Source organism: Onychostoma macrolepis, chromosome 15, assembly GCF_012432095.1.
Source record: "Onychostoma macrolepis isolate SWU-2019 chromosome 15, ASM1243209v1, whole genome shotgun sequence".
Classification (NCBI taxonomy): domain Eukaryota; kingdom Metazoa; phylum Chordata; class Actinopteri; order Cypriniformes; family Cyprinidae; genus Onychostoma; species Onychostoma macrolepis.
The window spans coordinates 30,656,289-30,673,172 of record NC_081169.1 but is presented as its reverse complement, the minus strand read 5'-3'; the positions used below and the strand labels follow the sequence as shown (position 1 = coordinate 30,673,172).

The following is a 16,884-nucleotide window of genomic DNA, read 5'->3' as shown; positions in this document are numbered from 1 at the left end:
CGCGCGCTAAAATATCGCAACACAGCGATGCAACAAACAAGAACGCTTCAAACAAGACAACATTCAACAAACCAGAACGAATCGGTAAAGATGTGTACAATGCGAGAGTCGTAATGTAACCAGAACACGCCCAATAAAATCTATAAGCGACAAAACCGTTCCCACTGAGAAACTGCACGTCTACACGATACTAAACAGAACGCTCTGATTAAACTCAATCACAGATTCAACGCACCGAGCGAGCGATAAATCACAATCAGCAAAATTAATCAACACTGCAAGCGAACGATGTAGAAACAGAACGCTCACATCATCAACAGAACGTTTCTGTTTGGAAATCGGACTATTAAATGCATTGAACAACTTACGCTAAAACTAGGCTATATATGATTATGTAGATTCATGCAGCTTGCAGCGTAAACACTTGAACTAGCGTTTCATATGCATTATAAATAACTCTTGATTTCTATAGCAAAAATAAACTACATGAAGCAATATTCAAACATTACACATGAAATAATAAATCAAACCAATTGACAAATTGATCAAATTGTCACTTGTCAAAATCAAACTTTTTTAAGAGCTCTCTCTCTATATGTATATTATCTAACAAGTTATGAAACTATTATTTCTTAATGTTCTAAACGTTCAAAACATCCGTTTTTAAAATGTTTTTTTTCTTTGTTATTCAAATGGAAACATTGTATCATTTTGCCACCATTATAGGAACGTTACATTTGAATGTTCTCTGAACGTTCTGAAACAAGTAGCAACATTTAAAACTGAAATGTTTCAGAAATAAAACATTCCGTGAACGATGTATAAACAATGTTTCTGTGCTAACGTTTAGAGAACGTTGTTAAAGGCCAGATAACTCTGAATGAACGTTGTATTAATGTTACTGGAAGAGCGTTTGCTCCTGAAGCTGTGAGAAGGTTGTCTGTTCTCTGGGAAGTGTGCTGTATCTCTCTGTCTGTCTCTCAGTGTAATTTCTCATCTCTCAGATGCAGAGCTACAGGACTGTAAATGGTAAATCAATAATTCTCTGTGTTCCTGCAGGTTTGTCCGCTGGGACCCGAGGAGAAGAGAGAGACGAGAGAGCAGCAGCCGTTAAAAGACATGGACACACACGTTAATGGACGAGAGACGTTCACGGCTGTGTGTGTGTGTGTGCCGGATCAGTTCAGACTCTGATAGAGGATCATCATTACACACACACACACACACACAGAGAGACAGGCATTACCATGAGTGTGTGTGAGAGACAGAGTAATGAAAGCTGTCTCTCTCTCTCTCTCTCTCGGTTTATAATTGAATTGGACTGTTTTAGAGGCTGGAGGAGATTTTCTCAGTAACATGAGATCTGCTGCTGCAGCATCTTCTCAAACACACCTCTGAACACTCATTCACTGCTCAATTCACCCTTCTATTATTCTCAAATAGACTTCGAAAACATCAGCCTTCTACAATATCTTTGGTTTTTTCTCTCTTATTAAATGCTTTATTTTGATTCTTTCCCTTCAAATAAACATGTAAACATTTGCTGTTTTACTTCTGTGTATCTCAAGCATTCACTTGAGTTTACATTTTATTTTACGGCGTCCTTGTTACAGTGTAATTATACGTTTAAGTACTGTGTAATATTAATTAACTGCATGTATTTGCTGTATGGTTATGGTTAGGATGAGGGGTTGGTTACATGTGATTATGCATAATTGAATGTTATTTCTACAGTAAGCACATGTAATGTGTGTATAAAATAAAGTGTTACCCACTTTACATTTATTTTTGGTCTCAAGTCTCATCACATTTCTACAGAGCTTTATACAGTACAGATTGTTTAAAAGCAGCTTCACATAAACAAATAGGAAAATAACAGAATCAATGATGTAAACTTTAACAAATATGAGATGAATTCAGATTCTGCTGTAAAGCAGCTCTCAAAGACAATACAGTCATTACTCAGATCAAATGTGACCCTGGACCACACTAGTCATACGTTTTATAAAATTGAGATTTATACATCATCTGAGAGCTGAATAAATCATCTTTCCATTGATGTATGGTTTGTTAGGATCAGACAATATTTGTCTGAGATACAACTATTTGAAAATCTGGAATCTGAGGGAGCAAAAAAATCTAAATATTGAGAAAATCACCTTTAAAGTTGTTCAAATGAAGTTCTTAGCAATGCATATTACTAATCAAAAATGAAGTTTTGATATATTTATGGTAGGAAACTTACAAAATATCTTCATGGAACATGATCTTTACTTAATATCCTAATGATTTTTGGCATAAAAGAAAAATCTATAAATTTATCCCGTACACTGTAATTTTGGCTATTGCTACAAATATACCTGTGCTGCTTATGACCGCTTTTGTGCTGCAGGGTCACAAATTAGTTCATGTTTGGTTTTCATCCAAAAAAAGCAAATGGCAAAAAAATTAAATCAAAATAAAACCCAAACAACCTGCCGTTCCCCAAGAGACTCCAGTGAATGATTCTGATATGAGCAGACGGACATTAATGCAGCATTTGCATTCAAAATACTGCAAAACCACTGAAATCATTGAAGTTTGTAATCATTGAAAGGACTGACCAAAATTGTGCCAACTGCAACACACACACACACTTTGTATTGCGTGTGTGTGTGTGTGTGTGTGTTGTGGGAGGTCCGGTGGGCAGCAGGGCTCTGTTTTACGATGCTAATTTCATCCCCACAGGAAGAGAGTGAATCCCTACATGTGTAAAGAAGGATGCAGAGAAAAGAAGGATGCATTCCTCCTCCTGCATCACTCACACACACACACATTCTTAAACACATTCCCGCTGCATGTTTCTTGGTGTTCGACTACGACCCACAGAGATCACGACATTCCTCAACTAAACCTGGTCAAAGAACAGCCGTCAGTCGAGAGAGATTCGACTTTCTCAACATTATTTAGCTTTGTGTACAAGAATAAAAAAAAAAACTTGGTTTGCAGTTAAACATGTAAATGACTGAGTGAACCTGCAAGAAACACACAAAACACTGATGTTTTACACAAAAGCACCTGAAGATCCTCATGTTTCAAGACTTTATCAGTGCAGTTTCTCTTCTAATCACTTGAATCATAAGAAACTGTGGTTTTTTTGTGGTTAAAATCAACATGCCAACCAATTTTGCTTCTGTAATTTGACATAAATTTAAAGTATAACTCAATATTTAAGACAAAATGCAGAGCAGGACTGGATTTATTGTCTCCACGAGGAAACTGATGTGAATGACATTCAGTGTTATAGACTGTGATTCAGATTATGAAGACATTTTTCAGTAACATTTTACAATAAGGTCTCATTTTCTAACATTAGTTAATCTATTAACATGAATTAACAGCGAGCAATATATATTTTAGATTTAGTTAGTAAATAAAAATACAAGGTCACACTTTTTCACATTGCATGTACTTACTATAGTAATAACAATAAATTATGCATAATTACACACAACTAGACCTAAACCTAACCTAAGCATATAGCAAATACATGCAGCTAATTAATATTACTTAGTATTTAAATGCATAAGTACACGCAATAAAATAAAGTGTAACCAAATACAATTGCTCATTGTTTGCTCGTTATTTGCATGAACTAATGGTAACAAATATGTTGAAATTAACATTTACTAACATTAATACATTGCATGATATTATATAGTATTACACAGTATTAGTGCTGGCAGACCATTAATCGCATCAAAAAGATTTTTTTTGTTTACATAATATATGTGTGTGTACTGTGTATATTTATTATGTCTATATAAATACAAACACATGGATGTGTATATATTTAAGAAAAATATGTTATGTTTATATATTAACTATATTTATATATAATCTAAAATATCATAATATAGATATATAAATGTATATACATATTTTCAAAATATATATAATATTTAGAATAATTTTTCATTGTTAGTTCTTGTTAACTATATAGTTAAGCAATGTTACGAAATTAAATCTTATTGTAAAGTGTTATTGTTTTTCTTTGGAATAAAGATGATGAATCATTTACAATAAGCACAGAAACATAAATTATCTCCATTGCGTTTTAAAGTATATAATTCACTTTGATGAACACATCCACCTGATGAAAACAAAGAACATCAGTGATCACATGACTTTAATATACTTTAACTTCCATAAACACACACATCTATACGTCTGTACACGTGACAAACGCTCTGGAAGCGTGATGGAGATCTGCATTATTACAAACATCATAAAGCTGCTGTGATTTATGTGTGTTATTAATGTTACAGGTATGTCTGCATACGTCATTTTTATGTTTCTGTCAATAATCTGATGTGTGTGTGAGCGATGCGTTAGCAGACAAACACTGTCTGTGAGTCTCAGTGATGTTGGTGGGTGTGTGTCACATCCTCGGGGTTCAGCGGCGGGCGGATGTCCAGTTTTCGGGCGGTGCTGTCTTCACCCACCACCTCCAGACGCAGAGCTGGAGCTCCATCCTTCTCTTGTGCTCCGTCGACGGTCAGACGCAGCGTACAGCCCTTCGGAAGCAGCTCCTGTTCGTACGCAGCGGCCAGCTGATTCACCACCCGCCGCTCCACCTAAACAAGCAACAAACAAAACATCTAATATGTGACCCTGCAGCACAGAAGCAGTCATAAGCAGCACAGGTATATTTGTAGCAATAGCTAACAATACATTGTATGAGTCACAATTATACATTTTTCTTTTATGCCAAAAATCATTAGGATATTAAGTAAAGATCATGTTCCATGAAGATATTTTGTAAATTTCCTACCGTAAATATATCAAAACTTCATTTTTGATTAGTAATATGCATTGCTCAGAACTTCATTTGAACAACTTTAAAGGTGATTTTCTCAATATTTAGATTATTTTGCACCCTCAGATTCCAGATTTTCAAATAGTTGTATCTCAGACAAATATTGTCATCATAACAAACCATACATCAATGGAAAGATTAATTCAGCTTTCAGATGATGCATAAATCTGAATTTCCAAAAATTGACCCTTATGACTGGTTTTGTGCTCCAGAGCCACATATGGTATATTACTGGGGATGTAACGATATCAAAACCTCACGGTATTATAATATCACGATATGAAGTCCACGATGAGATATTTATTGCGATATTTAAAAATAAAAAGACAAATGAAGAATTTTGTACATTTTAAAGTTAAATTATTCTATCAAGTGCACTTTGAGAGTCAAAATTAAGAGCTGCGGCCCATGTTTCTTAACTAAGAAAACTTAAGTCAGAAAAAAGTCAGTGAATTGACTTGTAGCTGAACTTTAAAGGGGACTCAACCCTCTTTTTATTTGTGATATAGTGTCTCGGTCTAAATTACACTCACGCTGGTGTTTTAGGAAGACAAACTAATTAGAATAATAACAACAATGACAGTAATAGCCATGTATTGTAAAACAACTGCACTGTAAAATAAATGAAAATGAATATTTCATAGGTACATTATGTTTGCTTTACACTACAGCAGGGAAATTACAATACTTCGTTCCTAATTTCTACACTTGAAAGAGATATTTTGAATTCAGACTGCTATTAATGCTGCACTTTAAGCTTTTATTTTGAAGGAAACTCCAGCTTCAGTGAAAACAGACTCACAAAAACACGTCTCGCTACAAATCTAGTGAAACGCTGTAATCATCTGCCGCTGAAATAAAGCAGAACCGGTGGCTGTGGCGTCCCAAACGCACAATAAACTCACAGAACGTGTAATAAAGGAGTCGACTGCATTCATTCAGTGAGAACGGAGCCGTTCTGAGACGCGGAAAACACCGGATCACGAGCTGATCGTCCGAACGACTTGATGAAGAGATGAAGCATATTGAGTTCGTTTGACAGATACTGCGCCAAAACATAATGACCCGAAACACAACTTTAAACACCTCTTATGTTAGAATAAGACGTTTAAATATATTTTATTTTTGCTCAGAAGATCTGTTGTTTTAGATCATCATGTGACCACGATGATATCCAGACAGTTTTGCTATCGCGATATCACGGTATTGATAATATCGTTACATCCCTATATTTTACTCATTACTAGTTACTCCTTTCAAAAGTAATATTATTACTTTACTTATTACTTTCTGGCAACAGTAATTAGTTGCACTACTAGTTACACTGCTTTTCTTTCACACCCACAGAAGTTGCATATCTTCCCCATAAAATTCTTCTAAACACACAACTCCACTCGGAACAACACCGTCAATCACTACAGACAACACCGCAGAGATTTCTGAACGCAAACCACACTGATACACATGTAAACAGGTTTGGTTTGTTTAACGTTACAATGTAACAGAAGCAGCACATCTGCATCCAAGTGAAACAAATGAAGGGCGGGACTTGGTTCTGCGGAACAGTTCTTGATTGGATGATGAGATGTGGGCGTGGCAGAAATCATTCTAATATGCTGATTCAATAAACATTTCTGATTATCAGTGTTGTTCGGGATTCTGAAGCTCAGTTAATCTCCTGACTGCTGGTATTGATCAGTGATTAGCAGGGATTGATCAGCACCTCGTGTTTGATGGAGCGTGCTCCGTAATGCAGGTTATAGCCTCCCACCAGCAGCTCCAGCACGGGACGCTCCCACAGCAGCGTGATGTTGTGCCTCTGCTTGGCCTGGAACACAACCATCAAAACAAAACAACTCTTATTAAATCGAATTCTGTCACGAAAACTAATTCCTTGTATGTGTAAACATACCTGGCAATAAAGCTCATTCTGATTCTGAAAATATATTATTATTATAATATAATAACAGCATTATAATACAACATTATATATAATACTTAGTGTGTGTGTATATATATATATATATATATGTATATATAAAATGTTTTAATAATATTAGAATCTATCTATAGTCATTTTACTCATAATTAATTATAATTTATAATATATTTAGAATTATATTATAAAAATAAATAATATCATTTATAATACTATTGATATCAAATAACATGTTGTTTAACATCAAAGCTTGTTATTTTGTCACTGTAACATATCAGATCATGTTGATTTTTATGCTGGTATAAACATATTTCAAACGACACACACACACACACACACACACAGTTGTATGACTGAAGGTCTTGAACAAGCGTGTTTGTCCCTGCAGGCAGACGCCTGACAGATATTAAGTTTTATACGTATTTAAATATTTATGAATAGACCACATGTTAACTTCACTAATATGATTACAGTCGTCAGAGCAGCAGGCTGCTATTGATCCCGGTGTGTGTGTGTGTGTGTGTGTGTTTAAAGTCACAGGATCAACTGGTTTCTGTGTTTCGTGTGTCTTCACCTTCTTGGCCCAGTAGTTGAGCTCCTTGCTGACCAGCAGAATGAGTTCAGAGTGACAGAACGGAAGAAAGTAAACAATCTCGTTGATCCTCCCCAGAAACTCGTCCCGTCGGAAATGAGCCTGTAAGCACCAATCAGATAATCCGATGACACATTAGCAACCAATCACTGAGCTCCGGTGAGAAACAAACGAGGATCGTGGATTACCTTCAGGATGGGGCGGATCACCTGCTCTTTGAACGTGTTGGAGATGGTGATCTTCTCGCTCTTCTGAACATCTTCTGCAGGAACAGAAGCAGGTCATCAAACGTGACTTTCTTGTAAATGTAAAGTTAAATGTCAGGTGTAATTGCTCACCTAGATTCTCAGCCAGACGCCGGCGGCTCTGCTCCTGAGCTTCCTGTCTCAGCTGCAATGCATGCTGGGCAATTTCATCACTAGCTGCATTAGACGTCATGATGAAGATGGCATCTTTACACTCGATAGTCTTGCCCTTCCCATCAGTCAGTCGACCCTGAACCACAGAGACAAACAAACACCAATCTCATCTGGAAACGGTCTAGAATCTATATAATACAATAATATTATATATAATATAATATTATTAAATAATCATAATCCTAATTATTATCACAGCTGTTATCACACAACTCTCTATATAAAGTTGGATATATAACTATATTATCGCACAGCTCTATATATAAAAAGTTGGATATATAACTATATTATCACACAGCTATCTCTATATAAAGTTGGGTATATAACTATATTAATCACACACCTCTATATATATAAAGTTGGGTATATAACTATATTAAATTAATCGCACACCTCTATATATATAAAGTTGGATGTATAACTATATTATCACACAGCTCTCTATATGTAAAGTTGGATATATAACTATATTATCGCACACCTCTATATATATAAAGTTGGGTATATAACTATATTAAATTAATCGCACACCTCTATATATATAAAGTTGGATGTATAACTATATTATCGCACAGCTCTCTATATAAAGTTGGATATATAACTATATTATCGCACAGCTATCTCTATATAAAGTTGGATATATAACTATATTAATCGCACAGCTATCTCTATATAAAGTTGGATATATAACTATATTAATCGCACAGCTCTATATATAAAGTTGGATGTATAACTATATTATCGCACAGCTCTCTATATAAAGTTGGATATATAACTATATTATCGCACAGCTATCTCTATATAAAGTTGGATATATAACTATATTATCGCACAGCTATCTCTATATAAAGTTGGATATATAACTATATTATCGCACAGCTATCTCTATATAAAGTTGGGTATATAACTATATTAATCACACACCTCTATATATATAAAGTTGGGTATATAACTATATTAAATTAATCGCACACCTCTATATATATAAAGTTGGATGTATAACTATATTATCGCACAGCTCTCTCTATATAAAGTTGGATATATAACTATATTATCGCACAGCTATCTCTATATAAAGTTGGATATATAACTATATTATCGCACAGCTATCTCTATATAAAGTTGGATATATAACTATATTATCGCACAGCTATCTCTATGTAAAGTTGGGTATATAACTATATTAATCACACACCTCTATATATATAAAGTTGGGTATATAACTATATTAAATTAATCGCACACCTCTATATATATAAAGTTGGATGTATAACTATATTATCGCACAGCTCTCTCTATATAAAGTTGGATATATAACTATATTATCGCACAGCTATCTCTATATAAAGTTGGATATATAACTATATTATCGCACAGCTATCTCTATATAAAGTTGGATATATAACTATATTATCGCACAGCTCTCTATATAAAGTTGGATATATAACTATATTAATCGCACACCTCTATATATAAAAAGTTGGATGTATAACTATATTATCGCACAGCTCTCTCTATATAAAGTTGGATATATAACTATATTATCGCACAGCTCTCTATATATAAAGTTGGATATATAACTATATTAATCGCACAGCTCTATATATGAAGTTGGATATTAACTATATTATCACACAGCTCTATATAACTCTATTATCGTCCAGCTCTATATATAAAGTTGGATATTATGGTACTAAATCAGTCTGTTCTCACAGATGACTTTGAAGTGAACCTGTACCTCGTCAAAGAGCTGTAACATGACGGTCAGCACATCTGGATGAGCTTTATCCACCTCGTCGAACAGAACCACGGCGTTCGGACACTGTTTGAGCTGTTTGGTCAGCTGACCACCTTCTTCATGACCCACATATCCTGGAGGAGAACCGATGAACTTCGCCACCTGAGAGAGAGAGAGGAAGACAGAACATAGACATGAAAGACAAAGAAGATGCGAACTGGGCAGATCTGACCTCTGAGGGGATCAACTCCATGATTAGATCAAAACACACACACACACACACACCCCGTTCATCCAGCCCAGCAGAGTGACAGTGACAGTCCTCTATCAATACAATAAGAGTGTGTGATTGAATTGTGTGTGTGTTTAGGCTCAGTCTAAGGTCACTGTGTAACAGTGAGACTAAACGGCTTATGAAGGAGAATCACAGTAGAAGACAACCTCTGTTCAGAGCGCAGCGATCTGCTCCTGCTAAACCAGAAACAGACTTCTAGATACACAAGCTCAACTTCACACAACATTACTGTATGCAATTCATAACACGACAAGCACATTATGCATTTGCAGGTACTCCACAGCAGATATTAGTGTAGGTCAGGTTTTCTCAAACTTGTTAATTCAATTAAAAAAATCTATAAATTTTAAATGAATAATTTTAAAACAAAAACAATCCAAAAAAAGCACTTACTAAAAATTAATTAAATCATAAAAATGTGAAATCAAAATGAATAATTTCAAAATAAAAACAAAAAAATTAAATCATAAAAATGTCAAAGTAAATAAATAATAGTCAAATAAAAACTATCAAAATAAAACACTTGCAAAAACAAATTAATTCAGACAAATGTACAATAAAAATACATATTTAAATAAAAACAATAAAAATAAAACCAAAATGTATTAATCATAAAATGTTAAATAAAAACAAATACATTTATAAAAACAAAAACAGAGCAACACTTTACAAAAAATGAGTTAAATCAAAATGTACAATTTGTAAATATTAAAAATAAAACTCATTAAAATACAAAATGTAATTAAAATGCACAAAATCATAAAATGTCATTAAAATTAAAATAAATAATATTTAAAATGTAATAATTTAAATTTAAATGAAATACAAAAAGATGACGTATGTTGTGACCATTAATAACAATTAATAATATAATATTATTAATATTAAAAATAAAAATGAAATATTAACTTAAAATCTATCAGGGGATGTCAAGTAAATTTTTAATTTTTAAAGTTTTGGCTGACAAAAACAATTGGGAATCCCTTCTGTAAACGTCCGTCTTCTACTGTCTTCTAATTCTCTTTCAGATCAACTGATGTCATTTTACTGAGCAATTTGGTTAAACAATCTGAATACTAACACATCTCATTTAATGGCAGACAAATGCATTGGTTCTTTTTGAACATCCTTCAAAATCCAGTTACTGAGACACTTTGACTGTGAATTCTGTGCTGTGTGTGTGTGTGTGTGTGTGTGTGTGTGTGTCTCACCTCATGTTTCTCCTGAAATTCAGACATGTCCATCCGGATGAAACCCTGTATAAAAGAGCAACAGAATCTTGTAATTTTCCCTTCTTGAGAAGCCAATAATTTCAGAGGCGGCTTATTTACTGACTGACCTTCTTAATGTCTTTATGCATGTATCGCGCCACCTGCTTGGCCAGCTCAGTTTTACCTGCAAAAACAACATTTATTTGCTTCTATGCAATTAATTACATCAAACAATAAAACCAGAAATGCTAGAAATATCACAGCGGTCACGTGACAGACAGAGTTTGACGAAGACGTGAGCAGATTTGACTCATTATGACGCGACCGCAGCATCAGATGCTGAGGTCTCTCTGTGAGACAAGATGACTCTTTCCAGTCAGGGAGAGAGATCACTTCATGCCGTGTGTTTATTTTACTGGCGTCTCGTGGCATGTGTGTCCGTCATCTCTCCCTTCATTCTTCTCTCAGGGTAATGTAGTCTGTGAGAGTAAATATTGCTCTTATGAATTTTAATAAACGCATATATGGTAAGTGGAGGGACTTGTTGAATATTGATGGCGAGTGATCAGACATGCCGCTGGCGATAGGAGAAACGTCTCTTCATCAATCAAAGCGCATGAAACAAACACTCACGACTCCAGATCGTCTCTGTGCGCCTCTGTGGGTTTATGCTTATGCTCAAAACTTGAGTGTATTTCATTTAAACAGAGACAGCACAGGTAATAGTTAGATAACAAATAGATTTAATATTTTCCACAGTTTAATAATCACAGTACATTAAGATAGTTGTTTTGTATGAATTGTTGTTTAAATATGCAAATTATGCAATATTGAATTAAATATGAACTAATTTGCACAAATTTCCAGAAAATAGATCTGAACACCAGATAATGCCAGGTGCAAAAATTTTGTTTGATTATGTTGACATATTAGAGTTAAAGGTTTTTATAGAAGGGATTTTAGATATCTGTTTTTATCACTCAATAAATCAGAAAATACCATCAATAAACCGAAAAAAATGCATTTTCACTATGTTTTTAGAAATGAAATGTTGTATAAATTGGTGTGAATGATACATGAACAAACCCCTCAGTAAAAACCTTCAGAATATAGACAGAAATAAAACTCTAAGTTTTGGTGTCTGTAAGTGCTGCTGAAGTGGAGAAACAAACTCATAACCTTTAAAGATATGTATTTTTGCTGTGTTTTTAAGGAAAAAATGTTTTATAAATCCGTCTGAATTATATATTAACAAACCCTTCAGTAAAAACCTTCAGAATATAGATAGAAATAAAACTCTAAGATTTGGTGTATGTAAGTGCTGCTGAAGTTTAAAAATAAATTCAAGAAAACAGCCTGTTCATGTATAAATATGCATTGTAATTGAAATCTACAGACGCAAATAGATAAAGTGCAATAATAAAAACAGTTAAATGTGTATTTAGGATGTTTTCTTTCTACTAGTCTGAAAGAAGACATCTTGTAGTGTCTTGCATAAAAAAAAAAAAAAAAACAGAAACAAAGAAGTCGACTGACGTGCGGTAAATAATCATACGGTGTGACTGCAGGACGTAGATCACGCCAGAGGCCTGTCTGACTCCACTACTGAATGCGTTTATGTTCATCACGTGCACATAAATGACAGATCTGGTGAATAAACGCATCTATGAATTTTATATTAGACTGTAAATCACCTCCGATAGGAGAATTTTACAAAACTCCTGTGAGACTATTTGAAGAGAAACACACTTGTGCATCTGGATGAACAACAAAACAAACCAAGATTTGCATTTATGCATTTAACAGATGCTTTTATTCCCAAAAAGAGACTTATAATATAAGAGATACAGGCTTAATATTGTTGGGAAAAGAAAGAAGTTACCGATTCCAGATGAGCCCAGGAAGAGGAAGACAAGGGGATGCTCTTCATCGTACCAGCCATTCTCCTTTCTCCTAATAGCTGTGGAGAAAAACAGACAATAATTAACTCTAGACAGACAGACAGACGGTAATGAGAGGAGGACAGACAGACCGGACGAGAGCAAACGCTTTTAAAAAATAAAAGACAAAGAGTGAGGGAAGACAGAATGACGGAGAGAGAGACAGACGAGAGCGAGACAGGCCTCTCTGCACCATTAGACACACACTAATTTCATTACGCTGCTGCAATGCTGGAGCAACTAAATCAAGTTAGAATAGATCCAGCAGAGACGCGGCACGATAACACACGCTCACCATGGCAACCAGCGCATATGTGTGTGTGTGTGTGTCCTCTGCCGCTAGTGCTGATCTGACGTGTGTGTGTGTGTGTGTGTGATCATCAGACGTCATTACAGCAGATATGTTTGTGTTATCTGTGTTGAGCTGCGTACAAACAATCATTCAGTTGTCTTTAAAGTAACAGCATCACACACTCGTTTACTCAGCTCTCTAAATGGGTTCATTCCATAGACTTCTACTGCTTTTATATACAGCTAGTCATAAATACTAAAACCTAACACTAACCTACACACTGACCCTAACAGAAAACATTTTTACCATTAAAAAAAATAAAATTTGGCTCAAATGATGGTTAAGTAGACTGTACAAACAAATGACTTGTAAGTTGTTATTACTGGATAGAGACTGTTAGAGACGATGTGATATCTTACAGATGAACAAAATGAAACATTTCCAGATTTGGAAATCACAATTTAAATGTTTAATATTTCAGGCTTTCTATGATCAGGTCTATAAACTGTGGTAAAATCACAGTAACACACAGTGCCTCTGTTATTGCTTTTATAAAACAGCAGCAACAGAAATATGATAAAACACACTAATACTTAATAAAGATACAATTATTAACAATAATAATTAGTGCTGTCAAACGATTAATCGCATCCAAAATAAAAAATTTTGTTTACGTAATATGTGTGTGTACATAAAATGATAAATGCTAAAATAAAAGTAAAAAAAATATATATATATATATTTATATAAGTTTATTAAATTTTTAAGTAATGTTTTTTGTTTTAGATGTAGGTTTTAAATTTAGTAAATAAAATTTCAGATCAGATGAAATGCGGTTTGGTCTTTATGTGTGTTTGTGTGTCCCCCCCCCCCACCTATTTTATTTTTGGACTGTTTACTTTCTGACTGACTAGAAAAATGAATGCACAAAAAGAGAAGTACACACACACACACACACACACAGCATCCCGTAACACTTAGTACACACACTGTCCTTCTGGAGACAGAACATTTCAAAGGCATCAGGACGTCACACACACACACACACACACGTGCGGTGATGTATGTGTAGCGTGATGTTGTCTGTGTCTCGGGACGGAGGACCGTAATGACATTAGTGAAAATAATCACCACCAATAACCTTTAGCCCTGAGAGCAAAACCCAGAATCAATCCACAGCTTCTTCTGTGTGTGTGTGTGTGTGTGTGTGTGTCGTTTCACATTTGTCTCGAACTTAATAACTGTTTGACTGTGTTTGAGTGTGAAAGAAAAAAAAAAAAATTAAACAATGCATGAATAATAAAATCATCAACACTTTATTGTATGACAACTAGGGATGGGCAATATGACCTAAATATAATATCACAATATGAATAATTGCATTTTATGATAACGATAATATAATCACAATATAGTTATTTTTACAGGAAATCAGGTTAAATTAAGGAATAATTAAGATTTGTTAATGTTTTGCATCATTGGAATAAATGACATTTCACAATATATTCACATAGAAAACATTTCCTTTAAATTGTAATAATATTTCACAATATTATTGTTTTTATTGTATTTTTGATCAAATAAATGCAGCGTTGGTGAGCAGAAAAGTCTTCTTTCAGAAACATTATAATTATTCCAAACTTTTGATTGGTAGTATTCATTACGTTCACTTAAGACATAACCAATAAATACTCACTAAACGGGCATTTAGACATGACTTGACATGAGTATTTCAGTGCTATAAACCAACAAATACTTGTAAAAAGTCAGGGTTATGAAAGTTAAAGGTTATTATCGTTAACTAAAACTAAAATCATAAAAAATGTTGTTACCTGAAATAAAATAAATATTAACTGAAATTAAATATAAAAAAGGAACTATTTCTCATTTTATTTTAGTGTAAATAAATTAATAATAAATAATAGATAAATAAAAATGAATAAATATATTGTAAAATTGATAAAATACAAAAACAACAAATTATCTTAAATTAAAGTGAAAACAGAAAATAAAAAAATAACGAATTCAAAATATGAACAAAAACTACAGTAGATCAATGCTAAAATAACATTGGTTCAAGTTGATCAAATGCACAAGAGCAGCTTCATTGCATCAGATCATTAAAATATATTCAGAGGTTATGTATGCAGAAGTGTGTGTGTTTAATTGCAGTAGAAGCAGTGCACACGCGTGTGTCTGTGACTCAGGCCGATGTATTCACTATATCAGCTCTCACAGATCAATAACGCTGGTTTTATCACAGTGCTGATGGGATCCAATTGCTTTCGGGACAATTTGCCACAGCAATAACTGTCCATTTATCAAATCAGAGGCAGAGATTGGGCTCACTAAAGCGTCACTATTTCCTCTGCTGTCTCTCTCTATCTATCAAGGACAGCCGTCTCACTATTGATGGACACGCAGAACCAAGATCAGAAGAGCAGCTGATCAAAAACATCTCTACAGACCAGAATATCAACCTGGAGCATCCTGGCATCATGTACAGAAAACATAAAATACCAGTTTAAATAAAGGCATGAACTGCACAAATGTAACTTATATACATTCATTTATATATATATAAATTCTTATATATTGCATTGTGTTTAAGTGTAAAATACCAGTAAATAAGTAAAAAAATAAAAAATAAAAACTTGTGTTTGGGAATAAATAATAATAATAATTTTGTTATGAATTTGTTTTGTAAGTTGCATTTTATCATTACATTCAGAAATAATGTAAAATACTAGTAAATAAATAAAAATAAAATGTTTACAAACATTCAATTAATATTGCTTTATTGCAATCTTTCTAATTAGGCACTGAATTCAATACATAAACAAGTCAATAGGGTTGTTCAGAGTTCAAACCGTGCAAAATTTAGAAAAACTCTGCCCCATATGCGCGTGCGCGCACACACACACTTACACTTCTGTAAAAGCTCACTGATCGATAAACAAACACCCCTCAGTGTGTGTGTGTGTGTGTGTTCAGTATTTATTAGAGGTGTATGTTATTGTGTTTTAACTCATATCTGTCTCTCTGTCTGTCCTGGGACTCATAGAGGAGAAACACACACACACACACACACGCATGCACAAAAGAAAAATCAAAGAAAAGAAATGAAGTATGAGGAGAGACAACAAACATGAGGACTGGAGAGAGTCAACCGATCTGCTGGAAACAGAACGACACAGGAAGTGATGGAAGGCGGAGACGCCGGCAGGAAGGAGCAGTAATCGAGTTATGAAGCAGACGAAACTCTGGAGCAGCTGCGTAATACACTCAATCGCACGCACGCACACGCGCACGCGCGCACACACACACACACACACACACACACACTCAATTCTGTATTAATGAATTATCTGCACCCACACACAGAGGAAATCAAAGGAAGACACTCACAGACGTAACTCTCAGGACTGTCCAGTCCAAACAGAGCATTTACTAGATGCCAATGCAATCAGCAGAGTTGAGCAAACAGACACTCAAGCCTGGAGCTGTGCGGACCATCATGCACTGGGGCTCGTGTGTGTGTGTGTGTGTGTGTGTACCTGATGCGACTGTATTGATGGCTCCTTCCTGTCCAATGATGTG

At 34.4% G+C, this 16,884-nt stretch overlaps 1 protein-coding gene across 1 annotated transcript in view; it reads right to left on the bottom strand.

Moving 5' to 3' along the window:
• Positions 1 to 3,220: 3,220 nt before the first annotated feature.
• The window catches only part of clpb (ClpB family mitochondrial disaggregase), a 44,902-nt gene continuing 31,238 nt past the window's right edge, over positions 3,221 to 16,884 (bottom strand). Inside the window, exons 7-16 of the mRNA XM_058799615.1 lie at positions 16,842 to 16,884; positions 12,935 to 13,012; positions 11,181 to 11,236; positions 11,053 to 11,097; positions 9,547 to 9,708; positions 7,728 to 7,884; positions 7,578 to 7,651; positions 7,372 to 7,491; positions 6,582 to 6,686; positions 3,221 to 4,616 (exon numbers count right to left, since the gene is read on the bottom strand). The exon at positions 16,842 to 16,884 is cut by the window's right edge and continues 72 nt beyond it. Of these exons, the coding sequence (XP_058655598.1) occupies positions 4,398 to 4,616; positions 6,582 to 6,686; positions 7,372 to 7,491; positions 7,578 to 7,651; positions 7,728 to 7,884; positions 9,547 to 9,708; positions 11,053 to 11,097; positions 11,181 to 11,236; positions 12,935 to 13,012; positions 16,842 to 16,884 (1,059 nt within the window). The 3' untranslated portion in view covers positions 3,221 to 4,397. The remainder of the gene's footprint in view (positions 4,617 to 6,581; positions 6,687 to 7,371; positions 7,492 to 7,577; positions 7,652 to 7,727; positions 7,885 to 9,546; positions 9,709 to 11,052; positions 11,098 to 11,180; positions 11,237 to 12,934; positions 13,013 to 16,841) is intronic.